The sequence below is a fragment of the Hyperolius riggenbachi genome, chromosome 1 (genome assembly GCF_040937935.1).
Source record: "Hyperolius riggenbachi isolate aHypRig1 chromosome 1, aHypRig1.pri, whole genome shotgun sequence".
NCBI classification, from domain to species: Eukaryota; Metazoa; Chordata; class Amphibia; order Anura; family Hyperoliidae; genus Hyperolius; species Hyperolius riggenbachi.
The window spans coordinates 411732458-411753086 of record NC_090646.1 but is presented as its reverse complement, the minus strand read 5'-3'; the positions used below and the strand labels follow the sequence as shown (position 1 = coordinate 411753086).

General features: G+C 41.2%; 1 protein-coding gene across 2 annotated transcripts in view; it reads left to right on the top strand.

Moving 5' to 3' along the window:
* DOCK8 (dedicator of cytokinesis 8) overlaps window positions 1-20629 on the top strand; it is a 222880-nt gene that overhangs the window by 167687 nt on the left and 34564 nt on the right. The window contains exons 27-37 of one of the 2 annotated variants that reach the window (XM_068235948.1): window positions 15-170; window positions 1498-1637; window positions 1847-2016; window positions 4845-4984; window positions 6402-6584; window positions 7434-7563; window positions 9760-9847; window positions 12999-13095; window positions 16118-16252; window positions 16341-16493; window positions 17113-17271. In XM_068235948.1, the coding sequence (XP_068092049.1) occupies window positions 15-170; window positions 1498-1637; window positions 1847-2016; window positions 4845-4984; window positions 6402-6584; window positions 7434-7563; window positions 9760-9847; window positions 12999-13095; window positions 16118-16252; window positions 16341-16493; window positions 17113-17271 (1551 nt within the window). Of the gene's footprint in view, window positions 1-14; window positions 171-1497; window positions 1638-1846; window positions 2017-4844; window positions 4985-6401; window positions 6585-7433; window positions 7564-9756; window positions 9848-12998; window positions 13096-16117; window positions 16253-16340; window positions 16494-17112; window positions 17272-20629 lie in introns of both variants that reach the window. The other variant, XM_068235941.1, reaches the window with a different exon arrangement.

Here is a 20629-nt window from a genome sequence, read left to right as displayed (position 1 = left end):
ATTGTTGTTTCTAGTTGACAGCCAAGCTGAACTCCTTTCCAACCCTGAGCTCCATGCGGCTTGAGTTTCTCCGGATTCTCTGCAGTCATGAACATTATCTCAATCTGAACCTCTTCTTTGTCACATCAACATCTACACCAGCTTCTCCTTGTCCTTCCATTTCTTCTGAGGTACATCAAAATTATACTGTACTTTGTTGTAATCACCCAGAAATGTGTTTAACCTCTCTGGTGGTATGATTATTTTTGCATTTTAGGGTCTAATAGCGGTGCAATTTTTTTCATTAGCTTTTAGACCCTTAAAGCAGGAAAAAAATCATACCGCTAGATAAATCTGCGACAGCCCTGCAGATTACTCACCTCCTCTGGATCCAGCTCTGCAGTTCTCCCTCTGTCCTCCGGGTGATGCTCTACCCCTATAGGGAGATCACCGTCTGTCATCATGTCACAAACTGTAATCTCACCTGAGGGATCGAGAACCTCTGAGGACTGAAAGAAGAATGGCTGCCAGCGTTTGGATCCCAGGGGAGGTGAGTTAGAAATGCCGCCATGCTGCGCGCAGGCTCTTCACATACCTCTCTGCTGCTACCCCGAGTCAGGCTGGGGATTACCGCTTCTGGCCTCTTTTTTCCACCCCGAGCCTGACTTCATATGTCAGGAATATGTGAAAAATGAATGTATGTCCTTGTTATGTGACAGTTATTAGCAAGGGAAATATCTTAAAGGGAACCTAAACTGAAAGGGATATGGGTTTCCTTTTACACAATACCAGTTGCCTGGCAGTCCTGCTGGCTGCATTAGTGGCTAAATCACAGACCTGAAACAAGCATGCAGCTAATCCAGTCTGACTTCAGTCAGAGCATCTGATATGCATGCTTGTTCAGAGGCTATGGCTGAAAGCATTAGAGACACAGGACCAGCAGGAGAGTCAGGCAACTGGTATAATTTTAAAAGGTAAAATCCATATCCTTCTCCGTTTAGGTACCATTTAAGCACTAAAGTCAGATGACAAAACAGCTCAATGTGGGGACCTTTTAACACCATACAGAGCAAACCTGCTTATCAAAACTGAATATATCCTCAACACTGTATAGCCAACACTTTTGTTGGAAGCTCAATGAAGTATATACTATACACAATAGCCACAGTCAGGGGTCAAAACTTAAAAAGCCATGTACTCAACATGAATTAAAGCATATGAATGGAAACATATAAATTAAAGCATGACCTCATGCAGATGCTAGGTACTTGTCATGGATTTCAATAAAACGTCTCCTCTAGGAAAAAACATTTTCAATTATTCCATATTTTAAGACACTGAATGGAGTGATATACGGTAATCTTTACTTCATATCTTGTTGACCAATTATCATTTCAGAACTGCTACTGTACAGATCAGATACAGCCTAAAATCATATGTGCTGTTTGTTACAAAACTGAACTGATTACTTGACATAATAAGCGTGCAGAATAACTGAAGCATGTTCTTCTCTTGTAGAACTCCAGTTCCTGCTCTAGCTTCCAGGACCACAAAATTGCAAGCATGTTTGAGCTGTCACCTGAGTACAAGCAGAAGCATTTTCTAACTGGACTCCTCTTCACGGAGCTGGAAACTGTGCTGGACCAGGAGGCAGAAGGGTAATTTATCACCTCTCTACGTATCAAAATCATTGTAGTTGATGCAGATCATTGTAGATTGTAGACTCTCAGACTAAGTTTAATGGAAAGATCAGGAAGGCCTTGATCTAGCACATACTGGCAAGCTTAATACAAATGCACCCAGTCATTCAAATTAGTGAAGACTTTACTAATACTTTGATATATTCACTGTAAAATTCTTTCTTCAGAATTGGCAGAGTACAAAGGAAAGCCATCAATGCCATCCACAATCTTCTAAGTTCCCATGATTTGGATCCACGCTGTCAGAAAATTGAGATAAGAAACAAAATAGCTGCCCTCTATCTGCCACTGGTCAGCACCATTTTGATGTCGCTTCCTCAGCTACATGATTTTTCAGGTAAATCTGTTATGTATGTAACACTTTGTGGCAGGTATCTGGACATGTACTAGGGCCCTTATTCAATTCACTTTTTCTTTTGTTTTTTCTTAAGTGATATTTTTGATACATCTTATCAATAAAATGCATTTTAAAGTGAGTCTGAAGCGATTTAAAATACCTGTCTTTAGTCATCAGGCTGCTTCAGCATTATAATCCAATCTTATTTGCCACAACAGCGCGGCAGAATGAGGTCTTAATCACACCGACATCACCGAGGCAAAATTTGGGGCTCCTTCCTGGTAGAGGCAAAGCTTTGTGCAATAGCTCTGCCTCTGCTCGAGTCAATCTCCGCCCCCTCCCACTCTCTCAGTCTTCTTTCACTGAGAGGGGCGGGAGGAGGCGGAGATTGATGCGACTGGAGGCAGAGCTACAGCACAAAGCTCTGCCTCCCTAGGCAGCAAAATCCACTACCTGGAAAATCGTGGAATTTTTGCCCCGGGATTTTGGGGGGTTAAGAAACTTGTTGGGGTGAATCAGATTGGAGTATAATGTTAAAGTGGCCTGATTAATAAAAACAGGTATTTTATAACCCTTCAGTCTCTCTTTAAGTCACCAGCAAGCAAGAAAATATAATTTTGACAGTACTTTTACATCCTACGTTTTAGTACTTTATCATTTGCAGAGTGCTGAAAACATATTTTAAACAAAAGATGAAAAATGATCTCCAAGGTGAAAACTTAGGAGAAAAAGTGAATTGAATATGCACCAAGGCCTCAGTTCCTTTCTCACAGTCTTACATTACCCAAAGATTCCAAAGTTAGTTGATGGCTTTGGAGTGCACTAAGATGGGTCTTTGACTTTTGACACTATTAGTGCAGCAGACACAATGAATGATGGTGGCCACACAGCCAGTTTAATTAAGAACTTCAAGCAGAGCTATGTATTGATTATCTTGCACCAGAACCAGGTGTTAAAGGCAGAAATCATCTACATATCTTTAGCAGACAGCAGCAACCTGCACAACCTTCTGCATAGCACGTTGCTTTTATTCAAAGTTCCCCCTATAGGCGGAAGAATAGGATGTAATGGTATCAGGTTCTGGAGTCAAAAAGGACGACTCACAACCGCCGGTAAAATTGCTTTGCCCTGAGAGCCCATGGTTCCTGGTATTTACATCATTAACATAACTCACTTTGTGCATGTAGCGCATTACATTATATATACAACCCATGAGCTTCTTGTCTGTTGTATGTTATTCAAATAACAATTTGTATCTTTAACATAAATGTACACCAGCAAGTCTACTAGCTTTGTTTTTTACTTGCACCTCCAGTGCAGAAATTAACACTTAAATGGGTAGTGATCGTGTAAAGCACTGTCTAGTGGCATACCCGGAAACTGCATTCCTGCATGTGGTTAAACACAGTTAACTTTACATGCCAAATTAAATGAGGTATTCATTAAAGTAGATATAATTTATATTTGTGAGATAAAATCATTTTCGTAACTTATTGTTATAAAAAAAACTATTTTTAATTCTGCAACTACTATAGTTTTCTAATAGCGGTATAAAAAAAATTAAGCTTTCCTGAAACTATGGCACCAGCAAACAGTTTGGCATACAGGACGTTCCAGAATTCTCATCTTTTTGTCAACTAGCTTAAACATATGAAAAAAAAGCTTTGCCAGTGAATACTCAGAGCTTAAAAATACAACATTTGGGCCTGGAGCACTAGCTTAAAAATGTCCATCTTATGATCAACACAACATAGGTTATTGTACTCTGAAATATGCTGATTTGGAAGTGAGTCTATTTATAGACTTGGCCATGTCTTCCTACTAGTGGGGGCCACTAATTAAAAGAAAGCTCAAAGATGGACCTCCCTGCAGACCTTCTTTAATCAAGATAGAAGATTGCAAGCAACATACATTCTATCAACTAGCAAGGATCCAGTCAGAGGTCCCAAAGACATACTGGGCCAACGGGTTCTGAGATACGCCACCTCTTCTGTGGCAATGGAGCTTTGAATATGGAGGGATTTATGTCACCCAACTGCTTTGGAGTCATGCCCTTTCTGCTGGTGGCCTTGGGCATTTTATTTGGAAGGAAACTCGCACTGTTTTCTTTTAATTTGCGGAGCAATTTAAAGAAAACAGTAGTATGTTTATAAGGTTCTATAGCACTTCATCGGACTGTTGGTTATACAGTATGTGCACATTCTCTCCACAGCTTACTGTCTAGTTATCTTTCCCCTGGGGAGTCTTGTTAGTGTCAGTCATTTTGGTAACTCTTGCTAAACATCATTAGCTATGAAAATAAAAGGGATGCCAAAATGTAAACTTTGCCACAAACAAAAGCAAGATTATTTTTGATTACTCCTCACAACAAAAGCATAATAAGATGTTATGACTTTCTAAACTCTGTTCTACATGCATTGCTTCCGGTAAGATCATTAAAACAATAAAAATTACTAAAAAGCAAAGTTTACAGATTTTTTTTTTCTTAGAAACCATTTAAAAATTCACATACTTTACATACATTTGTTTTATCCAAACTCAATAGATTCAGCACTGCTGCTGCCTATATGCATCCTTATGTACTCAGATAGTAATATAGTGCTAGGTCTCTGAGCTGCTATGGTCTGCTATGGTTATAGTTACTCCCTAGCCTAGGCTATAAAGCACAGATTTGTTTGATGAGACGCATTAAGAATTATTTATATTTTAGTAGATTACATGAGTTGACTGACAAATAGTCATTTTCCTTTTCTGCATTGTACCTGTTCTTGAATACAGTATTTGTAAGTGGTTGTGGATAGCACTTTATATATTTATCTTTGTGTTAGTTTTAGATACACGGAGTGGAAAGACACGCAGCATGGATGAAGAATCAGAAACTCCGAGTGTAATAAACCCAAATGTTGCCATGGCTGTAGCAGGAAGTCAGTTTGGCCTCAAACCTCCACCCTTGACGCTTTCATCAGTTGTAAGTCAGATGCTAGTACAGTCATATACTGAGTAAACGTGTATGGCATTGGTGTGGTGTCAGGAATACCATTGCTACAAAACCACAGTACTTAGGGCAGGTTTCCACTAGAGACAGCCGTTCATCTCTGAGGCACTGGTGCAGTGTGATTACACTGCTAAAGCCATTTAGGCAAGCCATGCACAACTATAGGGATTTGGATGCATTGTTCAAAATTCTGAAGCAGTGCTTCAGTTTTTTTCCTGTACATGAAATCGTAAGCAACCCATTGATTTCAATAGGCTGTGAGTCCAGATCTAGGTTCATGTGTGGAAATCGCACAGGATCACCCCAAGTGGAGACGAGCCCTAATGCTAGGTACACACGATACAATTTTCTGTTAGATTTACCTGCCAGATCGATTTTCTTTTCAACATGTCCGATCTCAATTACGATTGATTTTCTGATTGATTTTCCGATCGATTTCCATTCACCTTTATGGAAATCGATCAGAAAATCGATCAACATTAAGATCGGACATGTTGAAAAAAATCGATCTGGCAGGTAAATCTAACATAAAATTGTATCGTGTGTACCTAGCATTACAGTGAGTATTGCTTATAGACTGAGTAATAAGACGAGTGAATAAGCACTGAAGTTAGGTAGACATCTCCTAGTGCAGTGTAAGGGCCGGTTCACACTCAGCGCTTGGAGCGCCGCTTAGCCGCGATCGCATTCGGTTTTGTGGGCAAAATCTTGCAATTCAGAGCGATTTGCGCATGTGATTCCCATTCAGTAGAAGGAGAATCACAATGCAATCGCCCCTGAAACGCTGCATGCAGCACGTTTGTGATTGATCAAACTCGCAAATGCTGCTGTGTTAATGTATCCATTGGGATACATTAGTAGCAGCGCTTTGCTGATCGCCGGCGATCAGCAAAGCGCTGAAAAATCACCCCAGTGTGAACCAGCCCTTAAACCTTTCATCCTATCTGTAAAATAATCTAATCTAATGCATAGTGGATGGAGGAACCGTGCAAGTATATCTACTCATAGCAGTATTGTACAAATGGTATCAGTTGGAGGAAGATGAAACTGTCCAGATGTATTTTTTAATACTAAAAAAAAATGAAGGAGGTAGACAAATATAATGCTCCTATGTATAGATAGTGTGTATAATGTATAAACAACACTCTCATCATAACTACTATGTTGTACTTCTGGTACCGAGGCCAGACAAATAGATTGATCAATGCAGATTTGTAATGGATGGCATGCTACAATAATGCCATCCGCGCCATATGACCTAAATATACAGTATTTCTAATTTACTGCAGTACCATCCTTGTCTTACATTTGAAGTACATCTTTCACTTTCTCACACATAAAGGATGAAATGTAAACTTTTCTGTGTTCTGTGTCTTCCGGTTCTGTTCAGCCTCTAAAGATGTACAGCACTTTGAGCCCAGAATCTACCCGAAACCTTCTCACCTGCTTCCTGTGGATAATGAAGAATGCAGAGCAGAGTGTTATCCAGAAATGGCTCGGCTACCTCACAAATCTGCAGCTAAACCGAATATTGGATTTGCTTTACATGTCTGTCTCCTGCTTTGAGTACAAGGTAAGTTGGTATAGTTGATAGAGACCATTATTACATCTAAATATGGACTATGATATTTGTGTAGTAAAACAAATCTTTTTTTGACATACAGACCCATTCTGTGTAAAAGGGCCCATTAACGCTGTGATTTTTAGTGAATGATCATTTTTCCAATCAGATCATTCAGATTGAATGTAAAGATTGTTTTGAATGAATCCACAGCATTAGGATCCAGCTATTCACATTATCGAAACCAGTTGTGCTGGTATGTATGTAAAAAATACACCATGATGAACCACCGGTTGTTTTAAAGACCACTCCAGTGAAAAAAGAAATCAGTTAAAATTTGACAGAACCGACAGGTTTTTGACTAGTCCATCTCCTCATGGGGGTTTCACTCTCTCTTTTTTTTTTTTTTCAAAAGCCTTTCCTGAACTGCAGTTGCTAAGTCTGACTGCCAAAATAGTGTGCAAGTGAGTAGGGAGGATGGCTGGTATCTTACTATTTTGGCAGTTAAACTGCCGTTCAGGAAATACCTTTGGAAACAAAAAAAACCTGAGAATCCTCCAGGAGGAGATTGACTAGTCCAAAACTTGTCAGTTCTGTCGGATTTTAACTGCTTACTTGTTTCGCTGGAGTGGTCCTTTAAGGAAACTATCCATAATGCAATCATTCAGCTTTTTTGTCTTCAGACAATCCAGTCTGAATGATTGAATTGTTCACTAAAAATCGCACCATTAATGTGCACTTTTAGTTGATTTATCTGTAAGCTTTCTGCCACCTTGTATAAACGCTGTGGATCCTGTAGTTTTCTATACACTTGTCAGTAATGCCAGCTTCAGGGTGTGACTGTGGATGTTGTTCTCTCAGGGAAAACAGTCACCAGACAAAGTGAGCACCTTAGTTCTCCAGAAGTCTCGGGACGTGAAAGCCCGTCTGGAGGAAGCACTGCTACGCGGAGAAGGAGCAAGAGGGGAAATGATGAGACGCTGGAAAACAGGTGCATACTTAGAAAGATTATTATATGTAGAGACACTGTACAACTAATAGATCCGAATGGAGAGTCTTCACTGATGCCCTATGCTCCACTGGGAGCTAAAGGATCAGAGCGAGAGAGCCACAGAGTTAGTATGTAAAATAGATATCCGGGCTCTCTGAGGATACTGAGGAATTTATCTTAGGCTGTCAGACCAACACATTTTCTCACAATGTTACATTATCTCGAGCCTATGCCTGGTGTCTGTTGGTGTGCCACAAGGCTCTTCTATTTTCTATCTGCACTCATGTTGTCCTCAACAGTTGCAACATAACATGCAGTTATTTGGGTTTCAGAATTAAGTCTGGGACACACCATGCAGTTTCCCATCAGACCCATGGGTTGAATCGATAATTTTCAACAAGTCCAATCAGCTCCCAATCGATAATGCAATCTACCCTAATAGCTGGTGCCCTGCATGTCTGTATGCTGTTTATTGAACTTCCCATATTTTCTCAAACTTAACATGCAGCAAACTTTATTTTTTGTCTTTCTACCATCTATACTAGTCCCCTTCCTATAATTACTATAAATGTACTTTCGTACTCTACCAAACCTCAACTCTCCTAGCCTAGGGGTAATTCTGACAAAGCGCTATCATTCATGACAAGCCTCACAGTAACAATTACCTGCCTCCTGTCTCCTCCTTAAAATTATATTTATGTTCAGCTCATATCCTATCTTACTGCAACATTCTCCTTTGTTTCCTACTAACAGGTTGGTACCATACTAGTCTCTACTAAAAGCAGTTCATCCTCCTCTCTTTTTGCTCTTCTAATGCAGCCTCAATTCAGGCCCCACTGGATACCTATTACCCAGACAATCCATTAAGTCATTCCATAAGCCATTCCATGCATTTATATTAAAACTTTTTATTAAGTGGAATTGCATAAAATGTCAAATGTAACTTATCATTACATATCACTCATTATTTAAGTAAGTATGAATCCTCACTAGCTTTCAGATACTTTCCCTGCAGCTTCTGCTTTGCACAAGAATTTTTGTTTAGCCTTCCCCGTAGGCATCTCCTCATATTCTAGCATTTAAGACTGTCCTCGAGGTCCATTGCTTCAGTTATATTCTTTTCTACTTCACATTTGTTATGCTTTACTCTTTGAAGCCTTAAAGGGAACAAAGACACTTTTCCCCTGCTGTTACTCTTGGTTTCTAATAGCTATAGGAGCTGCCATGCGCCCCCCCCATCCCCTTCTAACTGCATTTATTTATCCAGGAGCAGGTATTAACACAGCATCTGTGACCTTTCTAAATTCTTTGAAGAACAGTGTCCTATACCTCTTTTCAGCACTCTGCAATTGAAAAAGTACCAAAAAATAGGTGAAAAAGTAGTGGCAAAATTATGTTGAGTATTTTCTTGCTTGCTGGGGACTTAAAGGGCATTTTATTGTTATAAAATGATCACCTAGGAGAATACTTAAGAGAAAGTGAATTGGATTGGGCCCATTGTCTCTTCGCTATGCTTCACATCTTCTCCCACAACATATATTTGTGTTTTCTATATACCTATTTGTTGAGCATTAAGTATGTATGTGTGACCTTCTGTTGGCTATATTTGTTGTACTCCATACAGTGCCATGGAAGCTGTATAAATAAATAACAATAACATGGCAAGCTTTTATGTATAATATTCTTGCAGGCCATTTTCAGTGCATGAGACCGGAGCTAACGGAAACAGTTCTCAGCATCTCACTTTTCATGTACTTCAGAGGGTGATTTGTGCATGTATTGTGTGTAGACTAGTCATAAAGCACAGTGCATAGACAACTAATGTTAGAACTAGAGCCTGAGATGATGATTACTAAATTATATAAATATTGGTTGATTATTATCTGGATGATGTTCCAGCACTGGTTACATGACAGGTCAACTTTAGGATATGCTTTTATGTTCTAAAGAAAAGAGAAAAAAATGTGCAAACAATGCATTCTTTCATTCATATTAATAACATTTTATACATAAATAACTTCAGATTTTCAAGCTGCCATCTTGAGTTAGTTTCGTATTAGAAAGTTTGTCATTTACAAGAATTCATTATTAAAGGTTGTGCTTTCATAAATTATACACTATGTTGAAAAGTTATTTCTATGTAGGTTGTCATTAGCTCTCAGAAAGTCTGGATGACATTGTCTTTTACTACAGCAGGGAATGACAAATTTTCTGGCCTTAATGAGAACCTGAGGTGGAGGAAGGAGCAGACACACTGGCGCCAAGCTAATGAAAGATTAGTTATGTAAGCACCTTTACTTTGTAAATGATAAAGTTATCTGTGTCACTGAGCACAATAATGTGCTATAGTAGGCCGAGATGTCATAGAATGCAAAGCACAGGCATGTAAATTACAGTGAGTTTGAAATACTGTGTGAAGTGGAATATTGTGTGGTTAGAGACGTAATTTATGGTTTGACGATGCCCTCTATTTTAAGACTCCTATGAGCAGGAGACACTGCATTTGCATTGTTAGGTAAAGAAAGGTTAATGTTAACGGGCCATAAAAAGGATACCATTAAGGTGCAACTCCTTCCAAAAATGTAATTCAAGTTTTTAGATATAGTTAAATGGATTTAAAGCCCTTTTCTGCTTTTTATTGCTGTTGTTGCCGGTACAGAAAGTGGGTAAGTTGCTTAAACAGAAACAGCATTTCACAAAACATATTTTGTCCAGTGGGGGAAAGTTAGAACATCTGTCAAATTTTTAGCACTATTACTATTTCCCTGTCTGTTGACACCATGGGCTCCAGTTCAAACCTTTTGGTGTCACAGGGACAAGAACTAGGGGGATTTTGCCTGAACCGGGTCCCAACAGAAGAAACCGCCTGGTAATTGTTCTTATATCTTCTTCCTTAAGCTGGCTATTCGATGTGGCCAACAGACCGATCCCTCTCAGATCATTATCTGATCAGAGAGGGATCTATCTGATCAAATCCCTCCACACACTGCACAGAGATTATCAATAGATTCCAGCATGAAGTCTCCCAGTCCCCCTCCCCCCCCCCCCCCCACACACACACACTTTTCCACCGGGCCTCGCAGAGTGTAGGCAGTGAAGCTTGCACTCACCTGCCTGTCGGTGCATGTCTTCACCTACCCTGTGTCCCATGGTAATTGCTAGAGGTCAAATGCTATGGCACATAGTGTTGGCCTCTAGTGTTTGTGATGTGAGAGAAGCATTAGGGAGGAGAGCCCAGCGGTGGAGAGAAGACACGGGAGGAGTCAGGAGTGTACGTTTCGCTGTGTACACCGCACTTCCCTCATCACAGCTTGTGACACGCTCCTGACCCACCGCCGATCGTGCAAAATCTTTCATTCTGGCGCAATTGAGAAAATTGATTGCGGCTCAGAATTGATCAATTAGGAATTGTTTACTGCATTGATTTGCAACAGATTTAATCAAATAATAAAATCAGCTGGATATCATTAAAAAAATTAACCAGTGTATGGCCACCTTTAGGCCATTTTCACATTGCAGATTGGTGACACCACACCGCCAAAAGCAGGCCTTTGGAGATTACCGTGTTACGCAGATGCATATTGCTAAAATATGCTTCCACGCATGTGGGACGCATAAAAACCTGCGGTGGCCATTTTTACACACATGAGTCGCCATAGACTTACATGACTTCCGTTCCGTCGCAGGTTGCCGCAGAACCAAACAGTAACATAGATTTCCCCTTGGGTTGGGGATGTGGTGAAAACGTCACTTACATTGCATCGTGCTGCACCACGCCAGTATGAATGGCCTTGACTTTCATTGCCGGGTAGTGGGCACCTCACCAGTGTGAAAGAGCCCTAACTCTTTTTAAAACTAAAATAAAAGTTTTGGGTGTGATTAGGCTCTAAATGTACCTGCCTTAAAGAGAGCACGAGGTGGGCTCATGTAATTAAAAAAAATTATGGTACCTGATCCGGGGGGCTGTGCGGATCAGGTAGCCACCATCCATGCCGCTCTCTGCCGCTTCTGTGGGCCACATTGCCCCACTTTCACTTTCGTGACCTCTGGGTCACAATGCTGGAAGGAGAGATGGATTCTCTCTCACAACGTGCAGGGAGGCGGGGGATTGCCAGGGGGCATGGCCAGGAAGAGATCAGGCAACTCCGGAAAGCCTGTAGGAACGCCCCTAGTGGGCATTTTGAGCAGGGAATCCCTCTCCTCTATTTACCCTCTGAGATAGCGACAAATATTGTTGCTAATTTTGGGGAACTATATCGGTCAGGGGGGCAGAGATCGGCATTGTGGGGACACAGGGGCATGTCATAAGGCAGAGAACATGCCTCGGTGTCCCATCTGCCCCCCAAGGAACCGCCTGGGTTCTCTTTAACCACTTGCCGACCGCACGCTTATACCGTGCGTTGGCAAAGTGGCAGCTGCAGGACCAGCGACGCAGTACTGCGTCGCCAGCTACAGGCTGATTAATCAGGAAGCAGTCGCTCGCGCGAGCGGCTGCTTCCTGTCAATTCACGGCGGGGGGCTCCGTGAATAGCCTGCGGGCCGCCGATGGCGGCTCGCAAGCTAAATGTAAACACAAGCGGAAATAATCCGCTTTGTTTACATTGTACGGCGCTGCTGCGCAGCAGCGCCGTAAGGCAGATCGGCGATCCCCGGCCAATCAGCGGCCGGGGATCGCCGCCATGTGACAGGGGATGTCCTGTCACTGGCTGCACAGGACAGATAGCGTCCTGTGCAGCCCTGATCACCGGGGATGAGCAGGTAGGAGAGGGAGGGGGGAATTTCGCCACGGAGGGGGGCTTTGAGGTGCCCCCCCCCGCAACTAGCCTGCCCACCAGAGCGATCAGACCCCCCCTGCACACCATCCCCATAGGGGGGAAAAAAGGGGGGCGATCTAATCGCTCTGCATGAAACCTGATCTGTGCTCGGGGCTGCAGAGCCCACCCAGCACAGATCACAAAAAATAACGCTGGTCCTTAAGGGGGGGTAAAGGGTGGGTCCTCAAGTGGTTAAGAAAATGTTTGCACACTTAAGTGGTAAGATCAGTCAGCCATTTTCTATGCACGATTTTGTTGATCATATTATTGAAAGGGAACCTTAACTGAGAGGGATATGGATGTTTCATTTTAAACAATACTGGTTGCTTGGTAGTCCTGCTGATCTCTTTGGCTGCAGTAGTGGCTACATAACACACCTGAAACAAGAGCATGCAGCTAATCCAGTCTGACTTCAGTACGAGCACCTGCTCTGCATGCTTGTTGAGGGGCTGTGGCTAAAAGTATTAGAGATGCAGGGTCAGCAGGAGAGTCAGGCAACTGGTATTATTTTTAAAGGAAAAATCCATATCCTTCTCAGTTTAGGTTCCCTTGAACTACTCTAGCACTGTGTCCATGTTCTTTTGTGGGTAAACACCACACGTTAACATTATTTTATGGCAGGGCAAAGGCAGAAATGGACCAGGAAGCCATTATGTGCGGGAACCTGGCTACTGAAGCCAATCTGATCATTCTAGATGTGGTGGAAACCATCATACAGGTAGGAAGGAAATAATGACATGTGGAATACAATGCTGAGTTCTTTCCATTAGTCAACTTTACGTCTATACTTCACAACTGTTGTTCTTACTTTTAGCGTTTGTCTTACTTCCAATACTTCTAATACATTCATATGAATATTGGGATGTAAAAAAAACAAAAGCGAGACAACCAGAAAGGAATCCTATCTGATATATTACCCTCATTGTTTTCAGGTAAAATAAAGACATGAGGGTTCATATATTCACAATATGCAGGTTTTCAAATGTAAAACAACTTTGGGGGTATCTTAGCTGAAGAACTTCCCACCTGACTATTATCTCTATTACAGTAATTTTTTACCTGCTGGACTAGCGGTATGAACTCATAGATAGTGGGATTAATTCTGAATCAAAAGGATTTAAAAAATCATACATTATCTGAAAGGAGCCTTTAAAATAAGTCTTAAAAGGCCATGTTGCTGGTAAAATATGAACATGACTGTTCTGTAGTAACAAGCTTCAAGCTTGTAGATGAACAAAATGTCTGCAATGCCCTTTCAAAGAAGGGCATATTTCCCAACACAATTTTTCAATTCACGACCTGTTCAGTCCAAATTTAATTTACTGCATGTAGTCAAAAGTATTTGCAAGATTTTCACACATGCGGTAATAGTTTGGAAATGTACTCAAAAAGTGCATGACAATTCACAAAATTTTTTACCTCATACAGCATTTCATTTAGTATTTTACAGATTCATGTGGTATTTCATTCTGTGTTTAAAGAGAGTCTGAAGCGAGAATAAATCTCGCTTCAGACCTCATAGATAGCAGGGGCATGTTTGCCCCTGCTAAAACGCCGCTATCCCGCTGCTAAACGGGGGTCCCTGACCCCCCAAATCCCCTCCGTGCAGTGGGGGATTGCTTCCTGTTTGAGGCAGGGCTAACCGCCGCAGCCCTGCCTCACGCGCGTCTATCAGACGCGTATCTCCGCCTCTCCCCCGCCCCTCTCAGTCTTCCTTCACTGAGAGGGGCGAGGGAGAGGCGGCGATGCGCCGCTGATAGACGCGACTGGAGGCAGGGCTGCGGCCGTTAGCCCTGCCTCTAGGAGGAGCAAAATCCACAACCAAGTTGGTCGTGGATTTTGCAAGGGGGGATTTGGGGGTGAAGGGGCCCCCGTTTAGCCGCGGGATAGCGGAGTTTTAGCAGGGGCAAACATGCCCCTGCTATATATAAAGCTCTGAAGCGAGATTTATTCTCGCTTCAGAGTCTCTTTAATGGATTACTGCAGTGCATGGAAAATGGAAGAAGATATGGATAAAAATGATTTTGTTTTTTTTTCTGTATTATACTGACAAGTAAACTGCAAGTCCAATCTGCATTAAATAAACATAAAATGAGTATCAGGTCAAAGCTATTAGCATCTTATAAATTATTTTTAATTACTATTGTACAATATTATATTGTGGATTTATGTCATACAACACATGTCAATTATGAAAACATGTTTTCATTAACTCTGTTATTTTCCTGAATAGCTTAATTCCTTTTCACCTTTCCTCTGCTCTGTTTCCTCCCTTCTATAAAATCACAAATGACTGTTTGTTATTTACAGACAGCTTTACGCTGGAGAGAAATACTGAACATCTCACTTGCTTTACTGCGTGCAATAATGCTTTGTGAATTGAGATCAATAGGAGCAATAGGGATCCCAGAGAATAGTTTTATCAACAATAAGAAGAAAATAAATATTACAAAACCCCTGTTTTGTTCACTACAATTTACACTTATAACAGATTGGTTAAGGGATCTTCTTGAAAACCCCTGCACTCATTAACCAGGGTAGGAGTGCCTATCTTCCTAATAAACTATCAGGGAGATTGCACCGCATCATAAACTCCTGCCCCACATTGCTGGAGAATCCACTCTGGGACATGGGTTGTTGGAAGAGCTATTTTATCTCCAACACCAGAGCAAGATTTGACACCCCTCTTCCAAAATATCCCCAACTGCTGACAAGCATATGGAGGACCTCCCACGCCATTTTTAAGTTTCCTTTATTGCACAAAAACAAGGAAAGCATTTACATTTTCCATAACAAAAGCACAGCTTGCCTATGTGAGCTCAGGCTTTAAGCCAGTGTTCCTCAAACTATGGCCCGCAGGCCAAATGTACCACCCCAAGGCTTTTTCACTGGCCAAGCACGAAATATATAACTTATAGATGTGGCCCACTGCACCTTTAAATATCAGTGTGGCCCACATATAGAATAGCAGTGCTGTCACCACCCATCCACACTTGTGACTTGTCACCTGGGTATGCTTCACTGTTTGGTGCACAAAGACGTTCTTTAGGCGCCGCATAACTGAAAGGCTGCTGCAGGGAGCTCTCCTCCGGTCATGATTGGGGGGAATCAATATACAATATACATCATTTTAAGTATACTCCGGCAGGGCCGAGCCAGAGGCGAGAGAAGCTCCAGCATCAGGGTGCAGTGTAGCAGGGGGCGCACAACTCACTCAGCTATCATTCCCCTATTGTGTTTGAAGCAGAGAGAAATAAGAAAAGGGGATACATAGCAGTGACTGCAAGCCAGATAACTAGCTAATAAGGTGTTGGTGTGGTTTGGGGGCCCTGAGGTGCCTTTTAGTCTAATAGCAATGAGTGTGACGGCTGGGGTGGGAGGGATGGAGGGGCGCACTTTGGTGTCTCAGCCTTGGGTGCTGGAGGACCTTGGCCCAGCTCTGTACTCCGGCCCGCCAGCAGTCTGAAGTATGTTGACCCAGCCCTTGACCGAAAGTGTTTGGGGACCCCTGCTTTAGGCAGACCTTAATTTAGTCCTTTAATCAGGCATAGAAGACAAGTGAAGAGCTATCATAAATATTCTGTTGCTATCCAGTGAGATGTATGCATAGATTCATGATAAGGTCCTATAGCAGTGAGATAAAATATTGAAGGCACAAAAAAAGTTTAAGATAACATGAGCTAAAATTTAATTTTTTTAACAAAAATATTTGAAGTATTTAAATACTCTGTTTAATTCAGGTGAATCTATCTGTGGATTGTAAGGATAGTACACTTGGAGGAGTCCTTAAAGTACTTGTCCATTCTTTGAGTACTAATCAGAGCAACACCTACCTTGCCCACTGTTTTTCTTCCATCAGACTACTCATCATCAAGGTATGGTACCTGTTGAACCAACACTGCTGTATTTATACTTAGATTTAAATATTTGAACCCACTACTATATCTATATATACTCTTACAGTTTGGGGACTTCCTGTTTGAGGAGGAAGCAGAGCAATGTGCCGATCTGTGCCAGAAGGTGTTACATCATTGTAGCAGTGCCCTGGAAAGCACAAGGAGCCAAGCATGTGCCACTCTATACCTGATCATGAGATACAGCTTCAGCAGTACAAGTGTAGGTTGATGCATCTTTCTATTATATACTAAGCAGATTCCCTAATGCCACTTACTGTTTGTTTGTACCAATTTAACATAACATCAGATAATACTAGTAAAGGGATAGTTAACCCACAGTGGTCTTCATTTATAATTAGTTTGTCCTTCACGGCTTATTCACAATGGACCGTTGCGTTGTGATACGACGTTAAAAGTCACAACGGAGTATTACAACGCAAAGCAAAAAAAAAGGTGGTAACGCACATTGACTCTGCGTTACCGTCACATACAGTAAGTACAGTAAAGCATACAGGCAATGAAAAGTATGCTTTTCTGTACCTGGTAACGTGTGCGTTTAGAGGTAACGCAGTTTAGCAGTGCGTTACCATAACGCTACATGTTACAATGTAATGCTAACGTCGCACTTTGAACGTACCATAGGATTAGCATTGCAGTGCAGTAAGCTGCATTGTAAGAGTTTATAACGCAGCTCCGCAACGTCCCACTGTGAATAAGCCCTAAGTCAATTAATCAACCAATCTGTCAAGGTTCTCCTTCCTGGATAACTCTGGAGAACGCAAATTCCCAGGACCTCTTGTTATTTATACAAATGCAGATCTTCTATTTGATTTGTGTAGAATTTTGCCCGAGTGAAGATGCAAGTTACCATGTCGTTGGCCTCACTGGTTGGGAAATCGCAGGATTTTAATGAAGAGTATCTGCGCAGGTCACTGAGAAGCATTCTGGCATATGCAGAGGAGGATGAGGACATGCAGTCTACTCTTTTTCCATATCAGGTAAGTGCACACTACAGAGTCACATAACATATTGACAAGTGTGTGTTATTGTGTGCCACAGCTGACATGGTGTAATACATTTGGTTCTGTTGAAGTTCAGCTGGTTTGCAAATTTAATGCAAGTTGTATTCAGCTTGGAATTCTGCCAATCAAATGCTCTTCCTGCTAATTTTGATAGTTTGCATTAACCACTTAATTCTATCTGGACAACAATTGTCATCCAGATCGAAGCCACCTGAACCTGAGTGGACACATATATGCGTCCAGTGTTGCTGTGGCAGTGTGCGCGCCCGCTGCTTGTTCCCGGCAGCATTTACATGGTGGCAATAGGTGAAGGGGAATTAGTGTTCCCTGAGCCAATCGCAGTGCCTGGAATGAATGGACATGACCTTGATCAGGTGTTAATTTTAATAACGTTAATCCCTTCTAAACCCCCCTTTCCCCTATTTATTAACCACTTAAGCCCGAAGGGTTGAAATTTTTTTACATCCGAGCAACTTTCACCCCCCATTCATTTGCCAATAACTTTATCACTACTCATCACAATTAATTGATCTATATCTTGTTTTTTCCGCCACCAATTAGGCTTTCTGTGGGTGGTATATTTTGCTAAGAGCCACTTTACTGTAAATGCATTTTAACAGGAAGAATAAGAAAAAACTGGAAAAAATTCATTATTTCTCAGTTTTCAGCCATTATAGTTTTAAAATAATTCATGCCTCCATAATTAAAACTCACGTATTGTATTTGCCCATATGCCCCGGGTATTTCACCGTTAAAATTATGTCCCTATCACAATGTATGGCGACAATATTTTATTTGGAAATAAAGGTGCATTTTTTCCATTTTGCGTCCATCACTGTTTAGAAGCCCATAATTTATTAAATCATATTGATATACTCCTTTGACATGCATATTTAAAAAGTTCAGACCCTTAGGTAACTATTTATGTTTTTGTTTTGTTTTTTATTATTGTAATTTTTTTTTTTTTCAATTTAAACTTGTATGTGGGTATTTTTTGGTGTGGGAGGTAAACAGGGTTTTTTTTTTAATATATTTATATGTTTATCTGTAAAACTTTTTTTTTTTAGGTGTAATTTGCTATTTGGCCACAAGATAGCCAGAATCAAAAAGTCCTGGGAGCGATCGATCTCGCTCCCAGGCAGAAGAAAGGAGACCAGAGCTCAGAAAAGCCGCAGCGTCTGAAGAGACGCTGTCGGCTTTTCTCCGGGGGGGTCCGATCAGCGAAAGGGATTTATAATCCCTTTCACTGATCGGTGGGCTAGCGGCCAGCAGCGGGGGCGCGCACGGGGGGGCCCGCGGGCGCGCGCGCGACCCGCGGGAGTGCGCGCAGCCCAACTGGACGAGAAATCTCGTCCAGTTGGGCTTAAGTGGTTAAACACTGTAAAAAAACTGTTTAAAAATGCATAAATAGTTGCCTTAGGAACTCAGCTTTTTTAATATGTATGTCATGAGGGTATATTACTGTTATGTTAGCAAATAAGGGCCCATATGCAATTGACCATTTCTTCTGAGTTTTCTCCTAAGAGATAATTTTTCATCTTCTATTTAGAGCAACTTTTCAGCACATTGCAACTGAAAAAGTACTAAAAAATAAGATAAAAAGTACTATCAAAACTATTTAAAGAATGTTTTTTCTTGCTGGTGAGTTAAAAGGCATTTTATTGACAAGTTTGAAAATATTACCTGGGAGGAAACTTAGGAGAAAAGGTGAATTGCATATGGGCCAAGGTCTTGTAATTATTGACCAGAGACAAAAAAACACAAAAAAAAGAAAAAAATACAACTTTATTTCCAAATAATATATTGTCGCCATACATTGTAGTAGGAACATCATTTAAATGTTATGATAGCCGGGACTATCGGGAAAATAAAATGTGTGGATTTTATTTATAGCAGCATTGCTTATTTTAAAACTATAGGGATGGAATTGGAGAAATTGTGTATTTTGTTTCTTGTATTTCCCAATACAATGCATAGAAAATAAAGTAATCACTGAAAAAAGTATAACCCACAAAAAGCCTAATTTGTAGCGAAAAAACAAACAAAATATAGGTCATCTAGGTGTGATCAGTAGTGATAAAGTTATTGGCCAATGAATAGGAGGAGCACTAACAGGGAAAATTGCTTACGTCCTTGAGGTGAAAACACCCATAGTCTGAAGTGGTTAAATTTCCATTAAAGCCAGAATCATTGACCATTTCGGGCACGCACATGCGCGGTGATACTGCGGGGGAGAGTGGGAGGGGAGTGGAGGAGAGGTGGGAGTTTGGAGGAGAGGAGGTGGGAGGGGTGGTGGGAGGAGAGGAGGTGGGAGGGGTGGTGTGGTGAGAGGGTAGGGGAGGTGGGAGGAGAGGGGATTCGACACAGACCTAGAGCCCGTTTTTAAACGGGCTTAGGCCACCTAGTGGTAATTATAATAACTGTCTTGTCCCAGAGGTCACAAAGTCTAGGCATATATTTGAATGTAAAACTTATACAAGTTTTTTCCCAACCGTCACAGCCCTTTTTACTATCTATTTTGTGCTGTTTAAAACAAAGCTTATTGGATTTGATGAAAATGAACAGTATCAAATGAGACATTGTAGTTATTTTTATCTGTATAGGTTTTAGTTCTTCCTGTACAAATCTTCCAAATGTTTGTGTTACGTATAATGGTTTCCAGGCTATATGTCATGGAAACATACTTGGCATTTCCTTATACAAACACAACAATGGTGGTGATTGTGCGATTTAGGTTGGTAACACAAGCTTTATTTATCGGAGGTAGTCTTTCAGGTTTAGCTATGTCAACATATTCTGCTTTGACATTAGAAAGTAATACTTTTGGAAAATGTCATATAGGAACCTGAGCTTTAGTGTAAATATTGTTGTGTGACGTTTGGAATAGAAATATGCTTTTAATAGCTTTACAGAAAGGGAATCTGTCAGGACAGTTGTTAGATGGCATTGCAAAAAGTCCTGATTTCCTTATTAGATTGGCAGTTCATAGTGCTGCATGGAAGCCTTGTCTATGACAGATATCAGTTGTCCTAATAGAATTGTACATGCATGAAGTAGTGTACACTTTGTAGACTGGATCTTTAAACATCAACAACCTTGTTTGCCTTCATAACCCGCCCCCAGGAAGCTGCTTCATTATGCGCCACACCATTATCTCTCCCCTCTCTTCCCCATAGCAGAGGTGTGGTGCTGCTCAACTGTAGCTTTGTGATGCATCTGTATAGCAATCAGGCCCCAAACTGTACCCTGGGGACGTAGTTCTGATCCCTATGGATGACAGTTATTGTTTGGGTATATATATGAAGGTACTCATTGATGGTACAATTCCACAGCC